Below are 27,610 nucleotides of genomic sequence, written 5' to 3'. Positions count from 1 at the left end.
GCATTCTGGAAGATGTCCATGTTGATTTCCTTTCAAGAGACCTACGGGAGACTGCTTTTTCAGACTGGATGGAGATTTCTTTCCAGTTACCCATTGCAGAAACAACCTGAATACCTTGGAGGACATGCAAATAACACTGGAAATGGACTTGGCTGTTGCCTACAACTTGTATGTAGGGGGCTCTCATAATTGGGGCTCACTGATACAGGAAATTTTAAAAAGTAACTTGGAAATGTATGTGTGCGCTACAGCCACCTTCCAGGGACCTTTATCTTACATCTTTGGTATTGTCGAGTTAAAGCTGTTTTACACTCAACTGTTTCTGTCAACTGAACACACAAACACACATACACGAGTATATATAGAACAAGTATGAATATGACCAAGACACACAGTCTCTGCTCATGTGAAGATTGTGTGGGGGACGCAGACAGTAAACAATGAAAGAAATTATCAAACTTACTTTAATTTGAAAGAGTTAAGATTTTTGTTTAAATTTATTTTTTGAACTGGTAATAATTTTACATGTTTCAAAAATTCCAAAAATATAGAAGGATAAAGAATGAAAATTATTCCTCATCACTCTCCTCCCAATTCTCCTGGCCAACCACTATGCTTGACAGTTTTACCCTTTCAGAGATTGTGTGTACATATAAACAAATGTTTCTTATTTATTTATTTATTTATTTATGAATGAGACGGAGTTTCGCTCTTGTTGCCCAAGCTGGAATGCAATGGCACAATATTGGCTCACTGCAACCTCCACCTCCCAGGTTCAAGCGATTCTCCTGCCTCAGCCTACTGAGTAGCTGGGATTACAAGTGTGCACCACCACACCTGGCTTTTGTATTTTTAGTAGAGATGGGGTTTCACCATGTTGGTCAGGCTGGTCTTGAACTCCTGACCTCAGGTGATCCACCTGCCTCAGCCTCCCAAAGTGCTGGGATTACAGGCATGAGCCACCCCGCCCAGCCTGTTTCTTCTTTAAATAAATGGAAACATACTCTACAGTTTGACATCTTTTTTTTTTTTTTTTTTTGAGACGGAGTCTCGCTGTGTCTCCCAGGCTGGAGTGCAGTGGCGTGATCTCGGCTCACTGCAAGCTCCGCCTCCCGGGTTCACGCCATTCTCCCGCCTCAGCCTCCCAAGTAGCTGAGACTACAGGCGCCCGCCACCACGCCCGGCTAGTTTTTTGTATTTTTAGTAGAGACGGGGTTTCACCATGTTAGCCAGGATAGTCTCGATCTCCTGACCTCGTGATCCACCCGCCTCGGCCTCCCAAAGTGCTGGGATTACAGGCTTGAGCCACCGCGCCCGGCCCAGTTTGACATCTTGCTTTTATCTACTTAACTATCTTGGAGCTCTTTCTCACATTAGCATAGTTTGAGGATCCCTAATTCAAAAATCTGAAATCTGAAACACTTCTGGTCCCGAGCAGTTTGGATAAGGGATACTCAACTTGTATATAAAGAGTTTTCATTTTTAAGGCTATGATCTCCATTCCACCGTAAATGACTTAGCCAGTTCCCCATGGTGGACACGGAGGGTTGGTTCCAAATTCTGACTTTTAAAATTAATAGCATAATGAAAACCATGTACAAACAGTCTGCACACATACAAATGCATGTGTAGGATTCATTACCAGCAGGTTTGCTTAGACAAAGGGTTTATGTATTTGTAATTTACATAGTGGCTGATAAACTGCCCTCCACAGAAGTTGTATCAATTCACATTCCCACTGGAAATGTATAAGAACCCCTCCAATGCCCCCTCTGAGAAAACTCCAGGCTGGTAAAATACTGGGTGGAGAGCACATTATTACAATCCTCCTGAAAGTTAATTTAAAAAGCTACATGAAATTCATAGAGAAAATAATCAAAATATAGTAAGCATATGTTACAAGAGAACTAGAAGGGATTCCAAATTTCTAAACACAAGATAACTATACACATATATATTCCTCTGTGTGTATGTAAAATTTAGTGTACACTATATGTATGTGTAGACACACATGTATATTTTAAGAAAAATTGCAACGAAAATTAGTAAAATCCTAATGGTAAGGACCATCTATGGATGGCTAAAGTATAAGGAATTTTATACAAGTTTTCATATATATATATTTTTACTTTTATGCATTTTCCAAGTTTTGCTACAAAGAACTCACATTACTTTTACAAACAGAAAAAAACATGTCTTTTCCCTAGTTAACAGTAATTTCCACAGAGGAGTTTCTTCTCTGTTTCAAAATATCTACAAGGAAATCAGTAGGAATATCATGTTTAGAAAATGTGAACTTAAATGAGAAACAGAAAATATGCAAAGATCTGAAACACTTCTGGTCCCAAGCATTTCGATAAGGAATATTCAAGCTGTATATAAAGAGTCTTCATTTTTAAGAATATGATCACTATTCCACCATAAATGACTTAGCCAGTTCCCCATGGTGGACAAGGAGGTTGTTTCTAAATTTTTACTTTTAAAATCAATAGCATAATGAAAACCATGTAGCCTGCACACATATAAATATATATGTAGGATTCATTCCCAGCAGGTTTGGTGAGACAAAGGGTTTATGTATTTGTAATTTAGAGACTGATAAACTGCCCTCCACAGAAGATGTATAAGAACTCTCCCACACCCGCTTTGAGAACTCAAGGCTCGCTGAGTTCCGGTTGATTGCTTAATCCCAGCTTACCACTCAGTGAGGCTGCTATAACCTCAGCCAACCCCATGCCCTCTCAGAGAAGTATCAACTGTGACCCCTTCAGGACTGGCCGTTTTGGGGGCCAAGGTGGAGGGAATGAGGCAATCACAGGCCTGACTTCCACAGCTGTCTAGAACCATGCTGTCACTGTTGGTCCCACTGCTTCAGAGGGGAGGGGCTTTCCTGTCTGGATTCCCAAGCCTGTGCCCCAAACTGCTGGTGGAGCAGAAAGGAGGAATGATCACGAATAGGGTTTTGGTCCCAGACTGTTTGGTTCACATTCTGGCTGGGCTGCTTGGTAGCACGTTGCTTCTCCTCTTAGGGCCGTCCTGCACTGTTGGTGGTGGTGGGGATGAAATGAAGTAAGCAAATCTGAAATGTTTACATGGCAAAATCAACAGGACCTCTAACTCCACGGAGTGGGGAAGGGGAGAGGTCAAGAAGACTGATGACTGATTTTCTGGCTTCCATGAAGGGTTGGTGAGTGGAAACAGCCTCCAGGAAAGGGATCAGGGAAGCAGAGACTAGTCTGGGTGGAAAATGAGTTTTGTTTGGGGTAGGCTGGGTTTGGGGAGCTTTCGGCACACCTCGGGGAGCTGCCCAGCAGCACACAGCAGGTGTCTGGGTCTGAAGCCCAAATCTCAGAAGCACCAGACTGATTTGGGAGTGAGCAGCACAAAGCTAGGGATGTGGATGACACCTGGGGAGGGCGTTGAGCACCAGGTGGACCCTGGGACAAGACCCCAGGGACCCCAACGTTTAGGAGGGGTGACGGGAGGTTGAGAAGTCCCTGAGGAGTTGGAAGGAACCCCACAATCCAAGGAGATGGAGCTTTGCAAAGAGGTTAGCAGGCTTCACAGTCCTGGGGATGAAGAGAGACGACACCAGAGGTGGTGCCCTGGACAGTGGTTGCAGTGGGTTCTGTGAAGCAGTAGGGGCGGACAGCGGGTCTGAGGTGTGAGCTGCCACCAAGGGAATGGGGAGCACAAGCAATTCTCCCAAGAGCTTGAAGGAGAAAAGCAGCAGATACGGCTAGCTGCCTCCATCATCCACTTCCCAAGACTTCTCTCCTACCTGTCTCCACCACAGAGGTTAGCAAGGTAAATACGAGGTTTCTAAGCCCCGCTGTTACTAGGGGTGGCCCCCTGACCCATCCGTGGCCAGTGAGACTTAGGGGGCCATGTGCTGCAGGCTTCTGGGAATGTTTTTCCTTTAAACATCATCAGAGATAAGTGTTGGCCTGCCCATTCCCTTCTTTCAGTCTTCACTGTGGATGCAAGGGCTGGAGCCATAGTAGTCTCCCCGTGATCACGATGGAAAGGTTGAGAGAACTGCAGAAAACATTGGCTATTACACAGCTGAGCCATTGAAAAGACAGCCTTTGAACAAAGCCTAATCTGTTTAAGCCATGGTCAGCTGGGTGCTGACATCAAATTCTAACTCCACGACTTCCTAGCTTGGGCTGGTTACTTTTATTCTAGTTACTACTAACTTTTGTCCTGTGCCTAATTTTGACTATCTGTAAAATGGTACTAACTCACAGAACAATTATTGTGGCAGTGTCTGAGGACGCAGCATTTAGCTATGCGAATGGAAGGTTATCTAAGGAGACAGAAGTGGCGCAGGTCAAGGTAGGAGGCCAGAGTTGCTGTGAAAAGTGAGCGCTGACACGGGCAATGTTTTGAGGACAACCCCAAAAAGGTAAGTGCAGAGAAACGAACCTGGGCCATCCACAGTGTCCTGTTGAACCTCTAAAGATGAACCACAAAGCTGGCTCTGGCATCCTGGAAGCTAGCTCTGCTTTGATTGAATAGCTGAGTTGTCACACTCCCAGCATCCAAAAAGCAAGAATGGACATGGGAAGTTCTGATGCTAATGAGTTCCAATGCTCAAACATTCCAACACGGTTATTCAAATTGCTGTTTGGCAGGGTGCAGTGGCTCACATCTGTAATCCTAGCACTCTGGATGGCCAAGGTGGGAGGATCGCTTGAGCCCAGGAGTTTGAAACTGGCCTAGGCAATGTAGGAAAACCCCATCTCTACAAACAAGAAATTTGCTGTGTGTGGTGGTGCAGGCCTGTAGTACCAGCTACAGGGGCGGCTGAGGCAGGAGAATCGCTTGAACCTGGGAGGTTGCAGTGAACCGCATGACACAGCAAGTCTCTATTTAAAAAAAAAAAAAAGAAAAATTCCAACCAAATGCACTGTGTGGATCTTGTTTAGATTATGATTACCGTGGCCGGGCGCGGTGGCTCAAGCCTGTAATCCCAGCACTTTGGGAGGCCGAGACGGGTGGATCACGAGGTCAGGAGATCGAGACCATCCTGGCTAACACGGTGAAACCCCATCTCTACTAAAAAAAATACAAAAAAAAAAAACTAGCCGGGCGAGGTGGCGGGCGCCTGTAGTCCCAGCTACTCGGGAGGCTGAGGCAGGAGAATGGCGTAAACCCGGGAGGTGGAGCTTGCAGTGAGCTGAGATCCGGCCACTGCACCCCAGCCTGGGCGACAGAGCAAAACTCCGTCTCAAAAAAAAAAAAAAAAAAAAAAAAAAAAAGATTATGATTACCGTGAAACAAATAGAAAACAAAACAAAATTTATGAGGCAACCCAGAACATTTGAACACTAGATATTTGATATATGTTTAATGTGATAATGACAATATAGTTCTAGTTGAGATTTAACAAAATTAATTTTTCCTGTTTCATCACAGAAAGTCAGTGAAAGTAGGCCAGGCGTGGTGGCTCACGCCTGTAATCCCAGCATTTTGGGAGACTGAGGCGGGCAGATCACTTGAGGTCACAAGTTTGAGACCAGCATGGCCAACATGGTAAAACTCCATCTCTACTAAAAATACAACAATTAGCCAGGCGTGGTAGTGCGCACCTGTAATCCCAGCTACTCAGAGGGCTGAAGCAAAAGAACTGCTTGAACCCGGGAGGTGGAGGTTGCAGTGAGCCAAGATTGTGCCACTGCACTCTAGACTGGGCGACAAAGCAACACTCCATCTCAAAAAGAAAAAGAGGGCCAAGTGCGGTGGTTCACACCTGTAATCCCAGCACTTTGGGAGGCCAAAGTGGGCAGATCATGAGGTCAGGAGATCAAGACCATCCTGGCTAACACGGTGAAACCCCGCCTCTACTAAGAATACAAAAAATTAGCCAGGCGTGGTAGTGGGCGCCTGTAGTCCAACTACTCAGGAGGCTGAGGCAAGAGAATGCCGTGAACCCGCAAGGTAGAGGCTGCAGTGAGCCAAGATCGCGCCACTGCACTCCAGCCTGGGCAACAGAGTGAGACTCCATCTCAAAAAAAAAAAAAAAAAGAAATTAAGTGAAATTCTTTTTTATTTACTGCAATGCCCAGTGGAGAAGAATATGAACATCCTCAGGGCTACTGCCCTGCTTTGAACTCAGGCTCGGCAGTTTTACCCGCCATGGCTTTCACACTATCAGGGCACAGCAAAAATGCAAAATGACAGCTTAGTATGATTGTGAAATGGTTTTGTCCCAGTGGAGGAACATCGTTATATATATATCCAGGGCAGGAGAGTGTGGGGGAGGTAGGTGGGTGTACCAGCAAAAACATACTACTCATGTTTGAAAATGTCCACAATAAATCCTTAAAGGTTATTCAGAAAAATAAGCGGCTGGGCACAGTGGCTCATGCCTATAATCCCAACACTTTGGGACGCTAAGGTTCGAGACCAACCTCGGCAACACAGTGAGACCCTGTCTCTGCAAAAAATAAAAAAAAAATTAGGAATGGTGGCGCATGCCTGTGGTCTCAGCTACTTGGGAGGCTGGGGTGGGAGGATCACTTGAGCCCAGGAGGTCAAGGTTGCAAGTGACCAGTGATTATACCACTGACTCCAGCCTGGGCAAAAGAGTGAGACCCTGTCTCAAAAAAAAAAATACTAATAATAACAATAATGGATTATCTTCCTTATTTCACATCAGTTATGAATGCTGCAAAACAGTAAAGGATGTACTAAAAATACATCATGTATAAACTAGCTAATGACACCATTTGTTAAAATTAAGCTTATATGATTTCTAGTCCAGCCCTGATCAATCAATTTGAAGTTTTTTGGTTTTTTTTGAGACAGAGTCTTGCTCTGTCACCCAGGCTGGAGTGCAGTGGTGCGATCTCGGCTCACTGAAACCTCTGCCTCCTGGGTTCAAGCGAGTCTTGTGCCTCAGCCTCCCCCAGGTAGCTAGAATTACAGGCACGCGCCACCACACTTGGCTAACCTTTGTATTTTTAGTAGAGATAGGGTTTCACCACGGGTCCAAGCTAGTCTCAAACTCCTGACCTCAAGTGATCTGCCCTCCTCAGCCTCCCAGAGTGCTGGGATTACAAGCGTGAGCCACCACACCCAGCTTGAAGTTTTAAAAATGTCAGCTGCATTTCTGGGCTGGGTTTATACCCAGGTGGCTTCTCTACCTTGGCACTACTGACATTTGGAGCTAGAGAATCCTTTGTTGAGGAGCCGTCCCGGGCACAATAGGATGTTGAGCAGCATCCCTGGCTTCTACCCACTACATGACAGTGGCACCCTTCCTCCAGGCACAGCAACCAAAAATGTCTCTAGATGTCACCAAATGTGCCCTGGAGGCAAGAGCACCACCAGTTAAGAACCTCTGGCTCAGCTGGGCGTGGTAGCTCATGCCTGTAATCCCAGCACTTTGGGAGGCCGAGGTGGGCGAATCATGAGGTCAGGAGTTTGCGACCAGCCTGGCCAACATGGTGAAACCCCATCTCTACTAAAAATACAAAAATTAGCTGGCTGTGGTGGCGGGTGCCTGTAATCCCAGCTACTCAGGGGACTAAGGCGGGAGAATTGCTTTAACCTGGGAGGCGGAGGTTGTGGTGAGTCAAGATTGCGCCACTGCACTCCAGCCTGGGTGACAGAGCAAGACTCCATCTCAAAGAAAAAAACAAAAAAAAAAGAACCTCTGGCTCAGAGCAACACCAGATGTTTTTCAAGAGGAGCTGTGACACTCCCCTGCAGGGAATGCTGTGAAATTTCATGGGGGCTAGTCATGTAAGTGGGTTGGGGGTGTGGCTGAAATGTGGGCAGGAGCCATGCATGCTGCAAAGATGGTGAGGAACAGAACTGCCCCCAGTGGACCACATCAACAGATGTGGAATAAGCAGTTTTCAGGGTATGAACTGAGAACCTAACTTGACTTCACACATAAGCACAAGCTAATTGCTGCATGCCTGGAATTTACCCAGAATTTCCCAGAAATGCAATAATAGCACATTGTGTTGTTAAAAACGTTTCCAGGAGTTGGTTACTACTTTGGAAGGTCACGTTCCACGTGGGAAGGCCCCTCACAGTATTGCCATGGTCAACATCATACCCTCTACCAGTCCACAAGCAACAGGCTATTGTCCTAGGTCTTCTGGCAAAATTGGGCCCACAGTGACAAGGAGAAATAGTGCACCAAGTCAGTACACGTTACTCTACAATTTACTCTACCATAAATTACTTTCATTTTAATGATCCTTTACAAAATGGGGTTGCATACTGATTTCTTGACATTACACAGGTGGGTAGGTTATATTACCTGTGAACTCACTGTGCTGTAATGGAAGGAATGTCACAAAAGATGTCGCCAAAGAGGGCACTGAGTTTGACAGATTTGGACCAACCAACCTTGGGTGCTTGGGAAGTGTCATTTCCTCAGAAAGTCAGAAGTCACCAATGACATTTCTACCCCCAGCCCCTCTTTTCATGAGTACGCTATGTGGACTTACCACATTTTTGTACCTGTGGTTAAAAGTCATCAGCAAAGTTTCTCTCCTATGTGGATTCTCTGATGTCAAATAACATGGAAGCGCCCACAGCAGGCTCTTCCACTCCAATAACGTGCACGGGGTTTTTCTCTTGCATGATTTTTTGGATGTCGAACAAAGCCAGGGCTCTGCTTTCCGGCTGCCCTGCCTTTGCTCCGCCTGCAGAGCTCTTTCTGGAGTTCGAGTGTTCATGCTGAACTAGGCGTGAGTTCCTGCTCGAGGACTGTTCACGCCGCCGGTTTCGCCCATGAGGCTGCTCCTCTCTGGTGTGAGTTATCTGGTGCCGGATGAGGTGAGAGCTCTGAATGAAACACTTCCCACACTGATTACATTTGAAGGGCCTGTCGCTCTGGTGAGTCCTCTCATCTTGACTCAAAGGTGGGTCACAGCCCAGGGCTTCTGTCCATTCATGCTTCGTGAGAGCTGGCGTCTGCTCAAAGATCAGCCTCTGGCGGCACTCAAAAGGCTTCTCCCCTGCGTGCTTCCGCTGGTGCTGGGCCAGGGAAGAGCTGTGCCTGAAGCCCTTCCCGCAGTGGTTACACTCGTAGGGCCTCTCCTCGGTGTGAGTTCTCAGGTGCAGGAAAAGGCAAGTGGTCCGAGAGAAGGATTTCCCGCACACGCTGCAGGTGTACGGCTTCTCCCCAGTGTGTGTTCTCTTGTGCCGACCCAGGGAGGAGTTCTGGTTGAAGGCCCGCCCACAGTCCTGACACTCATAGGGCTTCTCCCCAGTGTGAATCCTCCGGTGGACGGTAAGGTGTGTACTATGGCAGAAAGACTTCCCACATTCGGCGCACTTGTAGGGCTTGTCTCCAGTGTGGATACGCTCGTGCTGAACGAGGGAGGAGTTCTGGCTGAAGGCTTTCCCGCACTCCTTGCACATATAAGGTCTTTCTCCCGTATGAATCCTCTTGTGCACAGTGAGGTGTGCGTTATGGTTAAACGACTTCCCACAGTCGGTACATTTGTAGGGTTTGTCCTGCGCCTGGTTTTTTGTGAGCTCCGTAACTGGAATGGCCTGACTGGAAGCTCTGTGACAGTCACTGTTTTCACCGGGCTGTTTTCCTGGGGAGCCTGTCTGCTGATTGACTAAGCTGGAGTTGTGTTCTGAGTCTGTAACCTGTGAGTCGTCAGTATAGAAATACTCTCCTCTAGAGATCTCCGGGAATGGATGTGGGCTTGAACTCAGGACGCAGTTTTCCCCGAGTCTGAGAGTTTTGTAGCCTTGATCTTGAACTGGTGCTTCCTTGAGGCCAAATTCCAACTGCTTCAAGTTACTCTGCTCCTTGAGTGCCAGACCCTGGCTCTGACACTCCCCGTCTTTCCCTAACGTGGTGGGATAAGGAGCACCTGTCGGGAATCCTTCCCTTCCTGTGACACGGGATGGCTCCTCTTCAGGAAGGCCCTCTTCCTTGCGTGATGCTTGGCTTTCAGATGGAGGCTCCCAGCCTGAAAGAAAACCCAGAGATCTCTGAGCTGTTGGGAGAAAACAAAGGAAGGGGGACAGGCCTCCAACACCGTAGGCCTGATATTGAACTGGGGTCCTAACCAGCTGCCCTGGCAAGTCCCCGATTCTCTTCTTACTTTAACATCAAATACGGCTTTGCTCATTCAACAAACATTTATTGGGCACCTGCTGTGGGTCATGCACTGGCAATGAAGTGAAGGTATGAGTTCCCTGTTCACTGCTGTAACTTAAAACACACTTATTGGCCGGGCGCGGTGGCTCAAGCCTGTAATCCCAGCACTTTGGGAGGCCGAGACGGGCGGATCACGAGGTCAGGAGATCGAGACCATCCTGGCTAACATGGTGAAACCCCGTCTCTACTAAAAAATACAAAAAAAAAACTAGCCGGGCGAGGTGGCGGGCGCCTGTAGTCCCAGCTACTCGGGAGGCTGAGGCAGGAGAATGGCGTGAACCCGGGAGGCGGAGCTTGCAGTGAGCCGAGATCCAGCCACTGCACTCCAGCCCGGGCGGCAGAGCGAGACTCCGTCTCAAAAAAAAAAAAAAAAAAAAAAACAACACACACTTATTATCTCATAGTTCTGGGATGCAGAAGTCCTACAATCAAGGTGTTGGCAGGGCTGGTTTCTCCACAGGAGGTTCTGGGGAAAATCCTTGCATCTTCCCATTCCTAGAGGCCGTCTGCATTCCTGGCCCTTTCCGTCACCTCTGGAGCCGAGTACAGCATCTTCAGATCTCTCTCACTCACCTCTGCTTCTGTTGTCACATCTCCTTTTCTGATTCTGACCCTCTTGCTCACCCAGTATCCGAGATAACCAGTTCTGGGGATTAGGACAGGGACTCTGTTATAAGCCAGGCTCCCCTGCTTTCCCCAAGCCCTCTCAAGCCCTCTCATCTGCTCTCGTCCTGACCAAAATACACGTCATGTGTTCATTCATTCCGGGTCCACCTCACCACACTAGAATGTTCACAGCCAGTGCCTAGAAATGACAAGTAGTAGAAGCTCAAAAATATCTGTCTCAGTGAATGCTGAAGGAACGTTTCAAGGGAATGAATGAACGAGAGCTTGACAACAGGAGAGATGCTGGAGCAGCTGAAGCTGGCCAGGTGCCAGGCTTCCTGCTCAGTCACCTCTGGCCCCCAAATATGACTCTCTGGCTAGGTCCGGTGGCTCATGCCTGTAATCCTAGCACTTTGGGAGGCCGAGGCGGGAGGATCACTTGAGGTCAGGAGTTCAAAACCAGCCTGGCCAACCCTGTCTCTACTAAAAATACAAAAATTATTTGGGCATGGTGGTGCACACCTGTAGTCCCAGCCACTCAGGAACCTAAGGCACGAGAATCGCTTGAACCCAGGAGGCGAAGTTTGCAGTGAGCCAAGACCACACCACTGCACTCCCGCCTGGGCGACCAAGCGAGACTCTGTCTCAAAAAAAAAAAAAAAAAAAAAATTGACTCTCTACAGAGCACCCAGAGGTTACTTCTAAAATATAAGTCACTTCACACAAAAATTTATACACTATGTTCACAGCAGCACTGTTAATTAACAGGCAAAAATGGAAACAACCCAAATGCCCCTCAACAAATGGATAAGCAAAACATGGTCTATCCACACAATGGGACATTATTCAGCCACAAAAAAGAACAAAGTAGTGACATATGCTACAACGTGGATAAGCTGGAAAACATTCTGCTGAGTGAAAGAAGCCAGATACAAAGGTCACGAATTAGAAGATTCCATTCATATGGAATGTCTAGAACAGGAAAATCCGCAGAGACAGAAGGTAGGTTACTGGTTGGCAGGGGATGGGAAAGACAGAGAGTGACTTCTAATGGGTGACTTTTGGGTGACTGCTATGGACTGAATGTCAATAGCAAAATTCCTGTGTTGAAACCCTAATCCCCAATGTGAGGGTATTTGGAGATGAGGCCTTTGGGGGGTGATTAGGTCATGAGGGTGGGGCCTTTAAGAATGAGATTAGTGACCTTATAAGAAGAAATACCACAGGGCTTGCTTCCTCTCTCTGCCATATGAGGGCACAGAGAGAAGGTGGCCTTCTGCAATCGAGGAAGGGGCCCTTACTAGGGCCTGAATCAGCTGGCACTGTGCTCTTAGAATTCCAGCCTACGGAACTGTGAGAAATAAATGTCTGCTGTATAGGACACCCAGGCGGTGGTATTTTGTCATGGTACCCCAAGCTAAGATGGTGATGACATGTTCTGGAATTAGATAGTATAGATGCACACAATCTGAGAATATACTCAAAACCACTGAATGGTACACTTTAATAGGTGAACTTACGGTATGTGAATTGTATCTCGATAAAGCTATTATGCAAAACCAAACAGACCCACCCTCTTCCCCACTGCAAGCCAGTCCTGGTCACTCCTCTATTCACTCTGCAGTCACTTCTGAGGGTGGATATGACCCTGTGCCCTTCTCCACCATGCCCTGGCTGGCCTTACCTCCTGACTCTTGCCCCAAGCCCACTCTGCTCCACATGGTTCCTCACATCCCTCCAATGCATCCCCCATACTCCCTCCTGGGGCCCTTGGCACCTGCTGCTCCCTCTGCCAAGAACCCTCATCCCCAGACATCTGCCCACCTTGCTCCCTGTGCCCCAGCTTGAGTCACTTTCTCAGAGCGGCCTCCCTGCCAGTCCTGGGGCATGAGTGCCCCACCTCGCCCTCCCCAGGTGCCTTTTCCTTTACAGCCTCATCACGGCCTGGCACTGGCATCCATCTCTCAGACTTCCATCTCCCAGATGCTGAGTGAGGGCTCAGCCTTTCCTGTCATTCTTTGCTGCATCCACAGCACAAACAGCAGCACATGGCAGGTCCTCAGGAACATCCACGGCACAGGCTCGTGAGCCAGGAGACTGGCTGAGAGACAACATGGACGAAACACGGAGACTGAACACAACACTGTGACCCTGGCCAAGACTAACGCTGCCTGCTGGGAGAGTGCGGAAGAGCATCCGGAGGAGGCGGACTTGAGAACACTAGTGGGGTGAACTGGCCTGGCCAGGAACAGCAAAGAGCGCTGAGATTGAGACAGGCTCCAACTCCAGCCTGACTCCCGGCTGCCCAGAACGACTCACTGAGCCTGGCACTTGGGAAGCCACGGAGTCTCTGGAGAGAGGGTGAGCAGCTGATGAAGAGAGGAAATGGGAGAAGAGCTGGGACTGCAGTCAGCCAGGAGGTGACCTGCAGCAGGGGAAGCTGAGCAACCACAAGAGGGAACCAGTAAGGAATGATGCCAGATGAGTGACAGGGGCCAAGGAGGGGCTTCAGATCGCTCAGCCATCCCTGAGCCCACAAACCCCTGTGAGTGCACTGGGAGTGGGAGCTGCCTGGACAGGGATTCTTTACCATTATTTTATTTTATTTTATTTTATTTTTTATTTTATTTTTTTTTTTTTGAGACGGAGTCTCGCTGTGTCTCCCAGGCTGGAGTGCAGTGGCGTGATCTCGGCTCACTGCAAGCTCCGCCTCCCGGGTTCACGCCATTCTCCCGCCTCAGCCTCCCAAGTAGCTGAGACTACAGGCGCCCGCCACCTCGCCCGGCTAGTTTTTTGTATTTTTAGTAGAGACGGGGTTTCACCATGTTAGCCAGGATAATCTCGATCTCCTGACCTCGTGATCCACCCGCCTCGGCCTCCCAAAGTGCTGGGATTACAGGCTTGAGCCACCGCGCCCGGCCCATTATTTTATTTTTGAGGCAAGGTCTTGCTCTGTTGCCCAGACTGAAGTGCAGCGGCATGATCTCAGCTCACTGCAACCTCTACCTCCTGGGCTCAGCCTCCTGAACAGCTGAGACCACAGGCATGCAACACCACACCCAGCTAATTTTTTCGCATTTTTTGTAGAGATGTGGTTTTGCCAGGTTGCCCAGGCTGGTCTTGAACTCTTGGACTCAAGCGAACCACCTGCCTTGGCCTCCCAAAATTCTGGCATTACAGGCGTAAGCCACCATGCCCGGCCTCTTTTCCTTTATTTTTTTAATGCTCTGTTGCTCAGCCTGGAGTGCAGTGGTGCCATCGTAGCTCACTGTAGCCTTGAACTCCTGGGCTTAAGTGATCCTCCCCACTCAGCCTCATAAGTAGTTACGTCTACAGGCACACACCACCATGCCAGATAATTTAAAAATTTTTTTGTAGAGACGGGGTCTTCTTCTATTGACTAGGCTTCTCTTCCTTAAAAATAATTTAAAAATTTACACTCTCTTTAATCATGTGGTATGCTGAATAATGGCCCCTCAAAGATGTCCCCATCCCAATCCCTGGAACCTTATGTGGCAAAAGGAATATTGTAGCTGTGATTAAGAATCTTGAAATGGGCCAGGCGCGGTGGATCATGCCTGTAGTCCCAGCACTTTGGGAGGCCAAAGTAGGTGGATTGCTGGAGCCCAGGAGTTCGAGCCCAGCCTGGGCAACATGGTAAAACCCCATCTCTACTTAGAATACAAAAATTACCAGGACATGGTAGTGCACACCTGTAATCCCAGCTACTCGGGAGGGTGAGCTGGGAAGATCACTTGAACTACGGAGGTCAAGGCTACAGTGAACCATGATTACGCCACTGCACTCCAGCCTAGGTGACAGAGGGAGACCCTGTCTTAAAAACAAAACAAAACACAAAACACAAAGAATCTGGACATGCAAGAATGAAATAGAGAAGATGAAGAGCAGGTTCACACATTAGAAACGATCCCACAGAAAGGACAAGCTGAGAAGGATGGTGAGAGAGGGAATGACCTGGAACCTAGAAAGGAAGATGAAGCTGAGAGGGAGGAAGGGGTGGGATTCTCAGCACTGGAGCAGAGGTGATGACCTCTGAGCTTAGAAGATGGGGAGCTCAGGTGAGAAGGCTATGGAGCACTGTGCAGAAAAGATTTAACAGGGCAGGCCTGAGACCAGCATTCTTAGGAGAAGCCTGTTCACAAGGTTAGCCCTTGGCTGCAACTGAGAATTTGGATTTGGGGATGGTTCCCACCACCCTAACTGATGAGAGTGCACACACTATGTGGTTTATTCTAAACACTGGCTTTCTCCTGGTAGCCTGGAACCTTGGTCTGTGCTAGGCAGAGAGTGTCTATGTGACAGCCTCAGTCAAAACTCCTAGCACTGAGTCTCTGACGAGATTCCCTGGTAGAGTTAATGTCTCATGAGGTGTCACACCCGAGTGCTGGGGAGCCTGGCACATCCTGAGTGACTCCACAGTGAGGGGACCCTGGAGGCTCATGCCTGGCTTCCTCTGACTTATCCCCATGCGCCTTTCCCCTTTGTTGGTCTCACTATACTGAGAGCTGTCAGCGTGACTTGATGCTGAGTCCTGTGTACTCCTAGTGAATGGGGTGGTCTTCAGGACCACCAACCACCACTCCTTCCATGAAGTGCGTCTCCAGTGACCTGCCGGGCTGCTCCCATTAGCTGCTCCCACAGAGGGGGTTCTCACCTGGATGGCAGCCCTGGATGGTTCCTCTCTCGGCCACCCATAGCTCGGTCCCTTGCTCCAGCTGGGAGATGACTTCAGGCTTCGGAAGCTCAGGACCTGGAAATGGGGAAAAACACAGGAGGCGAGGGGCTGCTCGGGACAGAAACAAGCCCGGGCTCCAGACCAGACTCCCGACTGAGAGGACATGTGGGCGCCTCACAACACGGCGAAGTCGGTGAAGCTCTGCATTGTGATGGAAAAGGGCAGACCTCCCTCTTCATGCACTTCCCACAGGGAGTGAGGACCCAAGGTCAGGTCCTCACACCAGAGGCCCCAGGACTTATAACCCGGGGAGAATCAGCTGTCGCACCTCGCGAAGCCGGTCTTACCTATGGAGAGCAGGTGCCCAAAGGTCTCCAGCATCACGTCACGGTAGAGGATCCTCTGGGTAGGGTCCAGCTGCCCCCATTCCTCCTGGGTAAAGTCCACAGCCACATCCCGGAAGGTCACTGGTTCCTGAAACATCACACACATTCTCAATCAGCTGGACTATCTCCATCAGTGCTTTCTGGCAGAGGAAGAATGGAAAAGGAGAAAACAGGCAGGCCCGTGTCACGAGAGACTGCACGTTATGAATGATGGGAGTCAGGTTTCACTGGGCACCTATTAGGCCACTACACATAGGTGTGGGCTGTACAGTGAGGACATGCGAGAGGACTCACCAAATCAACGCCAAGCAGAGCTGACCTACATCGTCAGGACAGATGAGGGTACCAGCAGAACGTGGCCTAAACCACCAATTTGCAGGTTTTAAGTAAAACAGATACTGTTTTAGGATAGTGTGTTACACAGCAGCTAACTAATACACTCACTAACACTTAGATACAAAGTGAAATTGGCTGGGCGTGGTGGCACATGCGTAATCCCGGCTACTTGGGAAGGTGAGGCAGGAGAATCACTTGAGTCCAGGAGGCAGAGCTTGCAGTGAGCCAAGACTGCACCACTGCACTCTAGCTGAGGCAACAGAGCGAGACTCCACCTCAAAAAAAAAACATCCAAAGGGAGGTTCACCATCCTTCCTGAAAAGAGAAGGACATGAGGCTGGGGTCAGAAATTCACCTGCTTTCAGGGCAAAGCAGGCTCACATGACAGAAGTGGGCCAGTTTCAGAACCCACACTCACCTGTGAGTGGTGGGACTGGAGGTGAGAGGCAGCATGGACCTTGTCTGAAGGAGCAGCCAGGACTCAGAACTGACTGAGTATGGGAAAATACAGGCCCCTTTGTCAGAACTGCTCATCTCTAAAGAGAAGCTGAAAATTAGGTCAGATTTTTATGTGAAAAATTATTTTTCTTTTTGAGGTAGAGTCTCGCTCTGTCACGCAGGCTGGAGTGCAGTGGTGCCACACCTCCGCTTACTGCAACCTCTGCCTCCCGGGTTCAAGTGATTCTCCTGCCCCAGCCTCCCTAATAGCTGGGACTACAGGAGCGCATCACCACGCCCAGCTAATTTTTGTGTTTTTAGTAAAGATGAGGTTTTACTATGTTGGCCAGGGTGGTCTCAAACCCCTAGCCTCAAGTGATCCATCTGCCTCAGCCTCCCAAAGTGCTGGGATTACAGGCGTGAGCTGCTGCACGTGGCCTTTATGTGAAGAATTCTGACTTTTATAAGTTGATGCAACATTACCTAAAATGTGTCCCATAAACAAAGCCCTTCTGCAGCCATGCTTGAAAGCCAGATATTTCTGGATCAGAGTCTTGGCTCAGTCACTTTGTCCTCAAGAAGCATCTTTGCTTCCCAGTTTCCATATCAACAAAGCATCACCCCTTGGGGGCTGTATAATGATTAAGTGGTTTACAAACACTTCCTACGGGACATCTGGATAGCCACATGGAAAAGAGTAAAGATAGTCCCTGTCTCAGCATATTTTCTGTTGCTGTAACCAATTATCACAGACTGGATAATTTATTTTTTTTTTGTTTTATTTTTTTTTCCTCGAGATGGAGTCTTACTCTGTCAATCAGGCTGGAGTGCAGTGGCACAATCTTGGCTCACTGCAACCTCTGCCTCCTGGATTCAGTTCATTCTCCTGGCTCAGCCTCCTGAGTAGCTGGGACTACAGGCACATACCACCAAATCCAGCTAATTTTTGTACTTTTTAGTAGAGACAGGGTTTCTCCATGTTGGTTGGCCAGGCTGGTCTCGAACTCATGACCTCAAGTGATCCTCCCACCTTCTCCTCCTAAAGATGAGGTAATTTATAAAGAAAGTTTTGGGTTCTCTCTCTCTTTCAATAACTTAGATAAAGGAAGTTGATTTCTGGGCTGGGCGTGGTGGCTCACGCCTGTAATCCCAGCACTTTGGGAGGCCAAGGCAGGCAGATCACGAGGTCAGGAAATCAAGACCATCCTGGCTAATACGATGAAACCCTGTTTCTACTAAAAATACAAAAAATTAGCCAGGTGTGGTGGCGGGCGCCTGTAGTACCAGCTACATGGGAGGCTGAGGCAGGAGAATGGCGTGAACCCAGGAGGTAGAGCGTGCAGTGAGCCAAGATCGCATCACTGCACACCAGTCTGGGCGACAGAGTGAGACTCTGACTCAAAAAAAAAAAAAAAAAAAAAAAAGTTTACTTCTTACAGTTCTGAAGGCTAGGAAGTCTAATATCATGGTACTGGCATCCAGTGAGGGCCTTCTTGTTGTGTCATAAGATGGCGGAGGGCATCACATGGTGAGAGGGTAAGACTGTGCCAGCTCAGGTCTCTCTCTCCTTCTAAAGCCACTAGTCCCATCAAGGGAGTCCCATCCTGATAACCTTTTCTAATCCTAAATTTCTCCCAAAGGTCACCACCTTCAAATACTATCAACACATGAAATTTGGGGGACACATTCAAACCAACACAGACTTCTACCTTATACTATATATAAAAATTAACTCAAAACAAATCAGGCTGGCTGGGCAGAGCGGCTCATGACTATAATCCCAGCACTTTGTGAGGCTGAGCCAGGCAGATCACTTGAGTCCAGGAGATCAAGACCGGCCTGGGCAACATGGTAAAACCCTGCCTCTACAAAAAAAAAAAAAAAAAAAAAAAAAAGAATAGAAAAAAATTAGCCAGGCTGCCTGTAGTCCCAGCTACTTGGGAGGCTGATGTAGGAGGAGTGCTTGAGTCTGGGAGGTAGAGGTTGCAGCCAGCCAAGATCATGCCACTGCACTCCAGCCTAAGCAACCAGAGTGACATCCTGTCCCAAACAAACAAACAAACAAAAAGAGAAATAAAATAAAATAAAATAAAATAAAATAAAATAAAATAAAATAAAAACAAAGCCATAAATGTAAGAGGTTGGGCACGGGGGCTCATGCCTGTAATCCCAGCACTTTGGGAGGCTGAGGCGGGCGGATTGCTGGAGCTCAGGAGTTCGCGACTAGCCTGGGTAACATGGTGAAACCCCATCTCTACTAAAATATGAAAAAGTAGCTGGGCGTGGCAGCGTGCGCCTGTAGTCCCAGCTACTCAGGAGGCTGAGGCAGGAGAATTGCTTGAACCCAGGAGGCAGAGGTTGCAGTGAGCTGAGATCGTGCCATTGCACTCCAGCCTGGGCGACACAGCGAGACTCTGTCTCAAAAATAAATAAATAAATAAAAATAAAATAAAATAAAAAGTAAGAGTTAAACTATAAAACTCTTAGAGGAAAACAGAGATAAATCTTTGTTACCTTGGATTTGGCAAGGGATTCTCAGATATGAAACAAAAAGCATAAGCAACAATATGTAATCAAAACAAAAACTTTTGTAGTTCAAAGGACATTAGCAAGAAAGTGAAAAGACAACTCACAGAATGGGAGATAATAATTGGAAATCACATTTCTGATAAGAGACTTGTATCTAGAGTATGTGATGAATACATACAACTCCGTAATAAAAAGAAAACCCAGTTAAAACAGGCAAAGAATCTGTAAAGTTATTTGAAGAATATATAAAAGAAGATACACAAATGGCAAATAAGTACATGAAAAGATGGTCAACATCATTAGTCATCAGGGAAATGAAAAATCAAAACCACAAACCATCAGTGTTGCTGCTAGGTTAAAAAACAAAACAAAACAAAACCACACACACCAAATACTTCAATTTTTTTATTTTTTGAGACAGGGCCTCACTCTGTTGACCAGGCTGCAGTGCAGTAGGTGCAATCTTGGTTCACTGCGACCTCCATCTCCCAGGTTCACGTGATTCTCCCACCTCAGCTTCCCAAGTAACTGGGATTACAGGCATGTGCCACCAAACCCAGGTAATTTTTGTACTTTTAGTAGAGATGGGGTTGCACCATGTTGGCCAGGTTGGTCTTGAACTCCTAACCTGAAGTGATCCATCTGCTGCGGCCTCTCAAAGTGCTGGGATTACAGGCATGAGCCACTGCACCAGGCCCCAAATACTTCAATTTTAAAAGGACATTTCCTTTTAAGAAAAACGTGAGGCCGGGCGCGGTGGCTCAAGCCTGTAATCCCAGCACTTTGGGAGGCCGAGACGGGCGGATCGCGAGGTCAGGAGATCGAGACCATCCTGGCTAACACGGTGAAACCCCGTCTCTACTGAAAAATACGAAAAACTAGCCGGGCGAGGTGGCGGGCGCCTGTAGTCCCAGCTACTCGGGAGGCTGAGGCAGGAGAATGGCGTGAACCCGGGAGGCGGAGCTTGCAGTGAGCTGAGATCCAGTCACTGCACTCCAGCCTGGGCGGCAGAGCGAGACTCCGTCTCAAAAAAAAAAGAAAAACGTGAGTAGATTAAAAAACACGAAAGAAATGTTAGTACAGGTAGCAGGTGGCTCTGATAGGAAACATACAGAAAGATGCCTTTGGTTGGGAACTGAGGTCTCTGCTCCCGTCTCTGTGTCTTCACTTTCCTCCACTCAGAATGTCCACCAATTTTGGCCGGGCGCGGTGGCTCAAGCCTGTAATCCCAGCACTTTGGGAGGCCGAGGCGGGTGGATCACGAGGTCAGGAGATCGAGACTATCCTGGCTAACATGGTGAAACCCTGTCTCTACTAAAAAAAATACAAAAAACTAGCCGGGCGAGGTGGCGGGCACCTGTAGTCCCAGCTACTTGGGAGGCTGAGGCGGGAGAAAGGCGTGAACCCGGGAGACGGAGCTTGCAGTGAGCTGAGATCCGGCCACTGCACTCCAGCCTGGGCGACAGAGTGAGACTCCGTCTCAAAAAAAAAACAGACAAACAAGAATGTCCACCAATTTTGATACGTGCTTCCCATGCCTCCTGCCCCCACCTCCCATCATCACCCATTCTGCAAGAGTCACTGGTGACAGCCTAGACACCAGGTCCACTGAGTACTGGTCTGTCCAAGCCATGAGAGTTCTCCGTAGTATCATGCAAGTCCTTCATGCCTCCTCTTGGCCTCCTTCTTGGAATTCTAGCAGAAGCCCACTCCTTGCTGTCTCATGATGTTCTTTTTTTTTTTTTTTTTTTTTTTTGAGACGGAGTCTCACGCTGTTGCCCAGGCTGGAGTGCAGTGGCGCGATCTCGGCTCACTGCAAGCTCCGCCTCCCGGGTTCCCGCCATTCTCCTGCCTCAGCCTCCTGAGTAGCTGGGACTACAGGCGCCCGCCACCGCGCCCGGCTAATTTTTTGTATTTTTAGTAGAGACGGGGTTTCACTGTGGTCTCGATCTCCTGACCTTGTGATCCGCCCGCCTCAGCCTCCCAAAGTGCTGGGATTACAGGCTTGAGCCACCGCGCCCGGCCTCATGATGTTCTTTCTGCCCCACATCAGATCCCTCTTGTCTTGCACTTCTGGAGCCTGAAGGGGTGGGGCTGTGCTCAGATGTTTCTCCTTTACACATTCTTCTGCTGCCCAGGCCACCCCAGTATCAGCCAACACCTGGCCACTGGGCCCTAACCACTCCTCTCTTTTCCCCACTGCCTCAGTTGAGCTGTCAGTATCTCCCTTTCCACCAGCCCCTAATGCATGAGTGGGTTTTTTTCAACCCTATGCCAGTCCTGCTTAAAACACGTGAGTGGCTCCTTCTCATCACTGGATACTGAATGGCTCCTCTCAGCCTAGTATGGTAGACTGAGATATATAATGGCCTCCAAGGATATCCAGGTCCTAGTTCCTAGAACCTGTGAATATTACTATATATGGTAAAAGGAACTGTGCAGATGTGATTAGGATTTTCAAACAGAAAAATTATCCTGGATTATCCAGGTGGGCCCTAATTGCAACCACAAGTGTCTTTTTGAGAGGTAGACAGAGGGAGCTGTGACTATAGAAGACATAAAGCAATATGATCACTGAAGCAATATGCTACACTGCTGGCTTTGAAGACGGGCAAAGGGCCATGAGGCAAGGAATAGAAGGTCTGTAGCTCTCACAGAGCCTTGGTAGGGAGGGTAACTCTGCTCATACTTTGATTCCAGCCCAGAAAACCAATTTCAGACTTCTGACCTCCAGAACCATAAGGACAAATGTTGTTCTGAGCCACAAAATTTCTAGTGAATTGTTACAGCAGATACAGATAACCAGATAAAACACTGGACCTTGGAGCTCTCCATTCTGGTCCTTGTCTCCTGTGATGGACAATCTCCAAGATGCTCCCCCACCACCTCTGCCAATGACCTCCAGCCCTGGTGTGGTCCCCTCCAACACTGAACAAGGTTGACTTTGTAACCAGTAAGACACTGTGGAAGTGACAGGAGTGTGAATTCTGAATTCAGGTCATGGAAGGTGTTACAGTTTCTACCTTGCCCTCTCCTGGATCGCTTGTTCTGTGGGAAGCCAGATGCCATGTTGAAAGGATCCCCAGCAGTTCCAAAGAGAGGCCTACATGGAGAACGACTGAGGTCTCCCATCAACAGACATGTGAGTGAGCCATCTTGGAGGTGGATCCTCCAGCCTCAATTAAGTCTCAGGTGACCACAGCTATGCTGACATCTTCACTGTAATTTCATGGGCCTGGACCAGAACCACCAGCTAGGTCATTCCAGTACTCCTAATTGTCGGAACCTGTGAGATCTTTATTGTTGTTCCAGGTCACAAAGTTTTGAGTTACACAGCAACAGGTGACTAATACACTTTCTCTCAAGCCTTTCTTACTGCTCATTCCGTGTCCCCCATCCACAGCAAGAACAAACTAAAATGTGGTAGCATTTTATGCAAATTTGAAGTAACACACATCTGAAAACCTGCAACCTAAGATTATCAAGTCTCACTTTGTGTACCAAATCTGAAATAATGCAAATCCCCATGAACAAACCAACGACAAAAAAAAAAAAAAAAAAAAGTACATAATTTCAAAGTTGCAGAGCTTGAGGAAGTATAATTATTGTTGTTTCCTGCCAGGCGAGGCAGCACTTTATGGAGAACACAGGCAGCAGCCACTTTGTCTAGAAAGTGGAGCTCTCCTGGCCAGATGGCCCTGCAAGCACTGGCCGCCCTGCACTGCAGCTCTCCCACAGTCTCGCAGGGGACGACCCTGGTAGTCACTCTCATCAAACTCAGTGCGTGGTGACCCATCGTTGCCCCCAAGAGGTCTTGCCCAAGCCCCAGGGCAGGGGCTCCGCGGTGCTGGGGTCCCGGTGGGTGTCGGCTGACTCCACGCGTTAAAGCATCTCTATTCGATGATTCGTGCCATCTGGGCACCCGGCCAACGCTAAAGTTACTGTTATCCGTCAACACGAGGACAGACCTTCCTGGAACGGGTAAGGGTGTCGAGGGGCGGAGCCGAACGCGGGAGCTGGGCCTGCCGGATTCTCTCGGGAATGACCGACCCCAGCCCTGGGGAGGACACGGCCGCGTGGAGCATGCGCATTCGGGGGCCTGGCGCCTGGTTGGAACCCCGGTCCCCCCTCTGACCCGCCAGGCTGGTCACCACGCCCCGACCCGCGCCTCAGTTTCCCCACGTGTCAAGGGCTTAACAGCGGTGCCGCCCTCATCGCGCCGCGAGGTGAAAGGGTCAGTCTCAGCGGCAGACGCTTGCCCAGAGCCCGCGGCCGTCGTTATTGTTGTTATTGTTACCTGAAGCCGGGTCGCCGGCGGCCCCACAGACATCACCCCCGCTGCCCCTTCGTCCTCAGGGTCCATGATGGATCGCCCAGTGAAGGACAGCGCCTGAGGTGATCCCCAGACCAGAGAGGCACTCCAGCCAAAGGGGACCACCCGACTCGGCGAACGCCGGACAATGGCGGCCGCACCGGCGACGCGGCGACTACAACTCCCAGTAGGTTGTGCGGCGAGCCACAGCTCTCGGCCAATGGGGGCCTCTGCCGGCCTGGCCTTCGACCAATGGAAGCATTATGGCCGATGGCCAATGGGAGCCTCCACCCGCTGGCGTCTGGCCAATGGGAGCGCTCAGTTGGGGCTGGTGGGGGCGGTGTTGCTCCGGGCTGCGATACCCGCTAGGGTGCGGGCAACCAGAGGCCTCAGTCATGGGTAGGGAGCACGGGCGGACCCCGAGGGATGGCGGATTGTGGGGCTGGGGATCGTTCGCTGGGGGCCGTGCACGTCTCCGCGGGCCGGGCCTGCTCTTCCCGGGAGCTTGCGCGGGAGGAGGCCCGTGGCTGTTCCGCTTTACCCTCTGCTCCGCGGTGCCTAAAACGCACACGCATCAGTCAGGACGACTTAGGGGTTTGTTCATAAAAAAGATTTTGGGGGTAGCGGCTGGAAGTGGGGAGTCTCGGAGCGCGGGTCCTGTTACAGGAAAGGGATCCGATTCAGACCCCAAGGGAGAGGGTTCTGGGATCTCGCGCAAGAAAGAATTCAGGGCGAGTCCGCAGTGCAAAGTAAAATCAAGTGTGAAAGTTGTGAAAGAAGAGCTACTCCATAGACAGTAGGACGTTCCTGAAAGTAAGAGGAGGAATGCATGCACCCTAGGCACAATGCTTGCGTATATATAGGCTAAAAATAGATTCTGGGGAGATGTGCTCTGCTACAAGGGTTTGTGAAAAAGAATTAATTTCTTAATTACTGTATTTTTCAAGAATCTATATTATTTTTAAAGCAAAATTAGGAATGCCTTTATTCTCTAGATACCAAGATTTTTGGACACTCCCAAGTCTGGGTCTGCTTTAGTAAACATTATTAATTTGTTCCCTTAACCGTAAACATCTAGAGGTTAGGAATACCTACTTTTCTGGGAATGCAGCCCAGCCTCATTTTCCTAGTCCTCACTCAAAATGGAGTCGCTCTGGGTCGAATGCCTTTGACAGTCCTATTGCTTCTCCTTGTGGATGTTCACTTTGTGATGTGTCTTTTCTGTGGGTCTGTTGTAGTCCATTAAAATGTTTATTAAAAGTCGGGCGCAGTGGCTAACCCCTATAATCCCAGCACTTTGGGAGGCTGAGGCGGGCGGATCACGAGGTCTGGAGTTCGAGACCAGCCTGGCCAATATGGTCAAACCCCGTCTCTACTAAAAATACAAAAATTAGCTGGGCGTGGTGGCAGACACCTGTAGTCCCAGTTTCTCAGGGGGCTGAGGCAGGAGAATCGCTTGAACTTGGGAGGTGGAGGTTGCCGTTAGCCGAGGTCCAGCCACTGCACTCCAACCTGGGAAACAGCAAGACTCTGTCTCAAAAAAAAAAAAAAAAAAAAAAAAAATTAAAAAAGAAAAATGAGAAAGCAGATTTCCATTCAAAAATGTTGCATTCAAACCGCAACAATTTTTAATTTTGTTTAATTTTTACTAAGAGCCAGACACATAGCAGGGAAGAATGTAGTTACTTGTTATTTGCTCACTCCCATGGGGCTGATGGTGTAGTCTGAGGGAATGAAGATCAACCATGACATGGCCCTTCACACAGTGTTGAAGGAGTGAAGAAGTCACCAGTGGGGATGGAGCAGCTGACTCCTGAGGGGCTCGAACTGGCCACACTCTCTCACATCCTTCTGGCCCTGTACCCTCTCTGCTCTTTGCTGGACCTCGCTTCTGAGAAGGAGCAAGTGTTAGGCAAGTTACACAAAATTATGAGAGGACATGGTTTTGGACTGAGCTCCTGCTCTAGGCCTCATGAGACCATACCAAACCAAGACAGAGTCACTTAGGCTAAATGCCACATAATCAGATTGATACTTTAAGCAGGTAGATCCCTCAACAAACCAGATTTCCAGTCTATCTGCGTCAGCATAATAAGGAAGTCCCCTCTGCTTTAATCCCTACAAGAAAAGTAACCTAGTTAGTTAACTAATTAGCCTTTTCTCTATTGTTCTGTTTCCTTGTTCCCACCTTACAAAAACCACTATTCTACCATTGCCCGGTGGGATCCATCATTCTGTTTTGCAGAGTGGAGGCTGCCCAGATTCATGAATCACAAATAAAAGCCAATTTGGTCTTTAACCAAATTTGTTAAAATTTTTTCTTTTGGCTAGGTGCAGTGGATCATGCCTGTAATCCCAGCACTTTAGAAGGCTGAGGTGGGTAGATCACCTGAGGTCAGGAATTTTGAGACTAGCCTGGCCAACATGGTGAAACCCTGTCTCTACTACAAATACAAAAATTAGCCAGGTGTGGTGGCAGGTGCCTGTAAACCCAGCTACTTGGGAGGCTGAGACAGGAGAATCGCTTGAACCCAGGAGGTGGAGGTTGCAGTGAGCCAAGATTGCGCCACTGCACTCCAGCCTGGGCAACAGAGTGAGACTCCATCTCAAAAAATAAAAATAAAAATAAAATTCTGTCTTTTGACAGATGTCTTCACTCACCTGAGCAAGCGGCAGCTGCTGTGGGAACTCGATTAGGCAGCCTTCCAGGAGACCAAATCTGTCTTCTATTGGGAGTCCCAAAAAGCTGCCAGCAGCACCCCCTTCTCTGCAGGCAAAGAAGATACTAGGAGGATCTATTGCCTTACCCTGAACAGTGGCCACCAGTGTTGGAGAGGTAGGGGCAGGTGTGCAAGGATCTATTATCTTCTCTTTAGGGGAAGCCTGTGTGTTCTTTTTTTGTTGTTTTTTGAGACAGGGTCTCACTCTGTTGTCCAGGCTGGAATGCAGTGGTGCAATCTTCACCCACTGTAACCTCTGCTTCCCAAGCTCAAGTTATCCTCCAACCTCAGCCTCCCGAGTAGCTGGGAGCACAGGTGAGAGCCACCACACCGGGCTTTTTTTTTTTTTGCTTTTTTTTTTTTTTTGAGATGGAGTCTCGCTTTGTCGCCCAGGCTGGAGTGCAGTGGTGCAATCTTAGCTCACTGCAAGCTCTGCCTTCTGGGTTCATGCCATTCTCCTGCCTCAGCCTCCGAGTAGCTGGGACTACAGGCGCCCGCCACCACGCCCGGCTAATTTTTTGTATTTTTAGTAGAGACGAGGTTTCACCATGTTAGCCAGGATGGTCTCGATCTCCTGACCTCATGATCCGCCCGCCTCGGCCTCCCAAAGTGCTGGGATTACAGGTGTGAGCCACTGCGCCCGGCCGGGCTAATTTTTATAGAGACTGGATTTTGCCATGTTGCCCAGGCTGGTCTCAAACTCCAGAGCTCAAAGCAATCTTGTCTGCCTCAGCCTCTGAAAGTGCTGGGATTACAGGAATGAGCCACTGTGCCCAAACCTGTGTGTTCATTTTGGAGCCAGTCACTGGGCTCAGCTTTCCTCCTAGTTCTAATGGTATGGAATCTGTTATTTTGATGTCCTATTATTTCCTCTTTCCTCCTCATCTTCTTTTTTTTTTTTTTAATTTTTGAGACAAAGTCTTGTCTGTTGCCCAGTCCAGAGAGCATCACGGCTCACTGCAGCTTCAACCTCTTGGGCTCAAAGGATTCTCCCACCTCAGCCTCATGCCACCATGCCCGGCTCATTTTTGTATTTTTTTTTTTTTTTTTTTTTGTAGAGATATGGTTTTGCAATGCTGCCTAGGATGGTCTTGAGCTTCTGATCTTAAGCAGTCCACCCATCTTGACCTCCCAAAGTGCTGGAATTACAAAAACGCACCCAGTCTATTTTTTTTTTTTTCTAGTTCTTGTTTATCTCCTTGATTATAAGGTAGGAGTTTGTCTATTGCAGTAGTTCTTAAAGTGTGGGTCAGGGAGCCCTAGATGTTCCTGAGATCCTTTCAAGGTATCAGTGGGTTCAAAACTAAGTTCATAATAATAGTAAGATGTTGGCATTTTCTTTTGTTGCCAGAGGGCTCAGGAGGGTCACTGGATGCCAGTGGCAGTTGGTGTCCAGGTTCTTGAAGCCATCGCAGGAAAGAATTCAGGGATAAATCAGAA

At 48.6% G+C, this 27,610-nt stretch overlaps 1 protein-coding gene across 1 annotated transcript; it reads right to left on the bottom strand.

Annotated features, from left to right (window-relative positions):
• Positions 1-446: 446 nt before the first annotated feature.
• Positions 447-23,633, bottom strand: LOC105488058 (zinc finger protein 8). The gene is made up of 4 exons (XM_011751738.3): positions 23,436-23,633; positions 15,797-15,923; positions 15,429-15,524; positions 447-9,956 (listed from the first exon to the last, which is right to left on the bottom strand). Exons 1-4 carry the CDS (start codon positions 23,499-23,501, stop codon positions 8,518-8,520), a joined length of 1,728 nt encoding a protein of 575 aa, XP_011750040.2. The 5' UTR covers positions 23,502-23,633; the 3' UTR covers positions 447-8,517.
• Between the last annotated feature and the right edge of the window lie 3,977 nt (positions 23,634-27,610).

The sequence above is a fragment of the Macaca nemestrina genome, chromosome 20 (assembly GCF_043159975.1).
Source record: "Macaca nemestrina isolate mMacNem1 chromosome 20, mMacNem.hap1, whole genome shotgun sequence".
Lineage (NCBI taxonomy): Eukaryota > Metazoa > Chordata > Mammalia > Primates > Cercopithecidae > Macaca > Macaca nemestrina.
The sequence above is the reverse complement of the archived record's forward strand: the minus strand, read 5'-3'. Positions and strand labels throughout refer to the sequence as shown.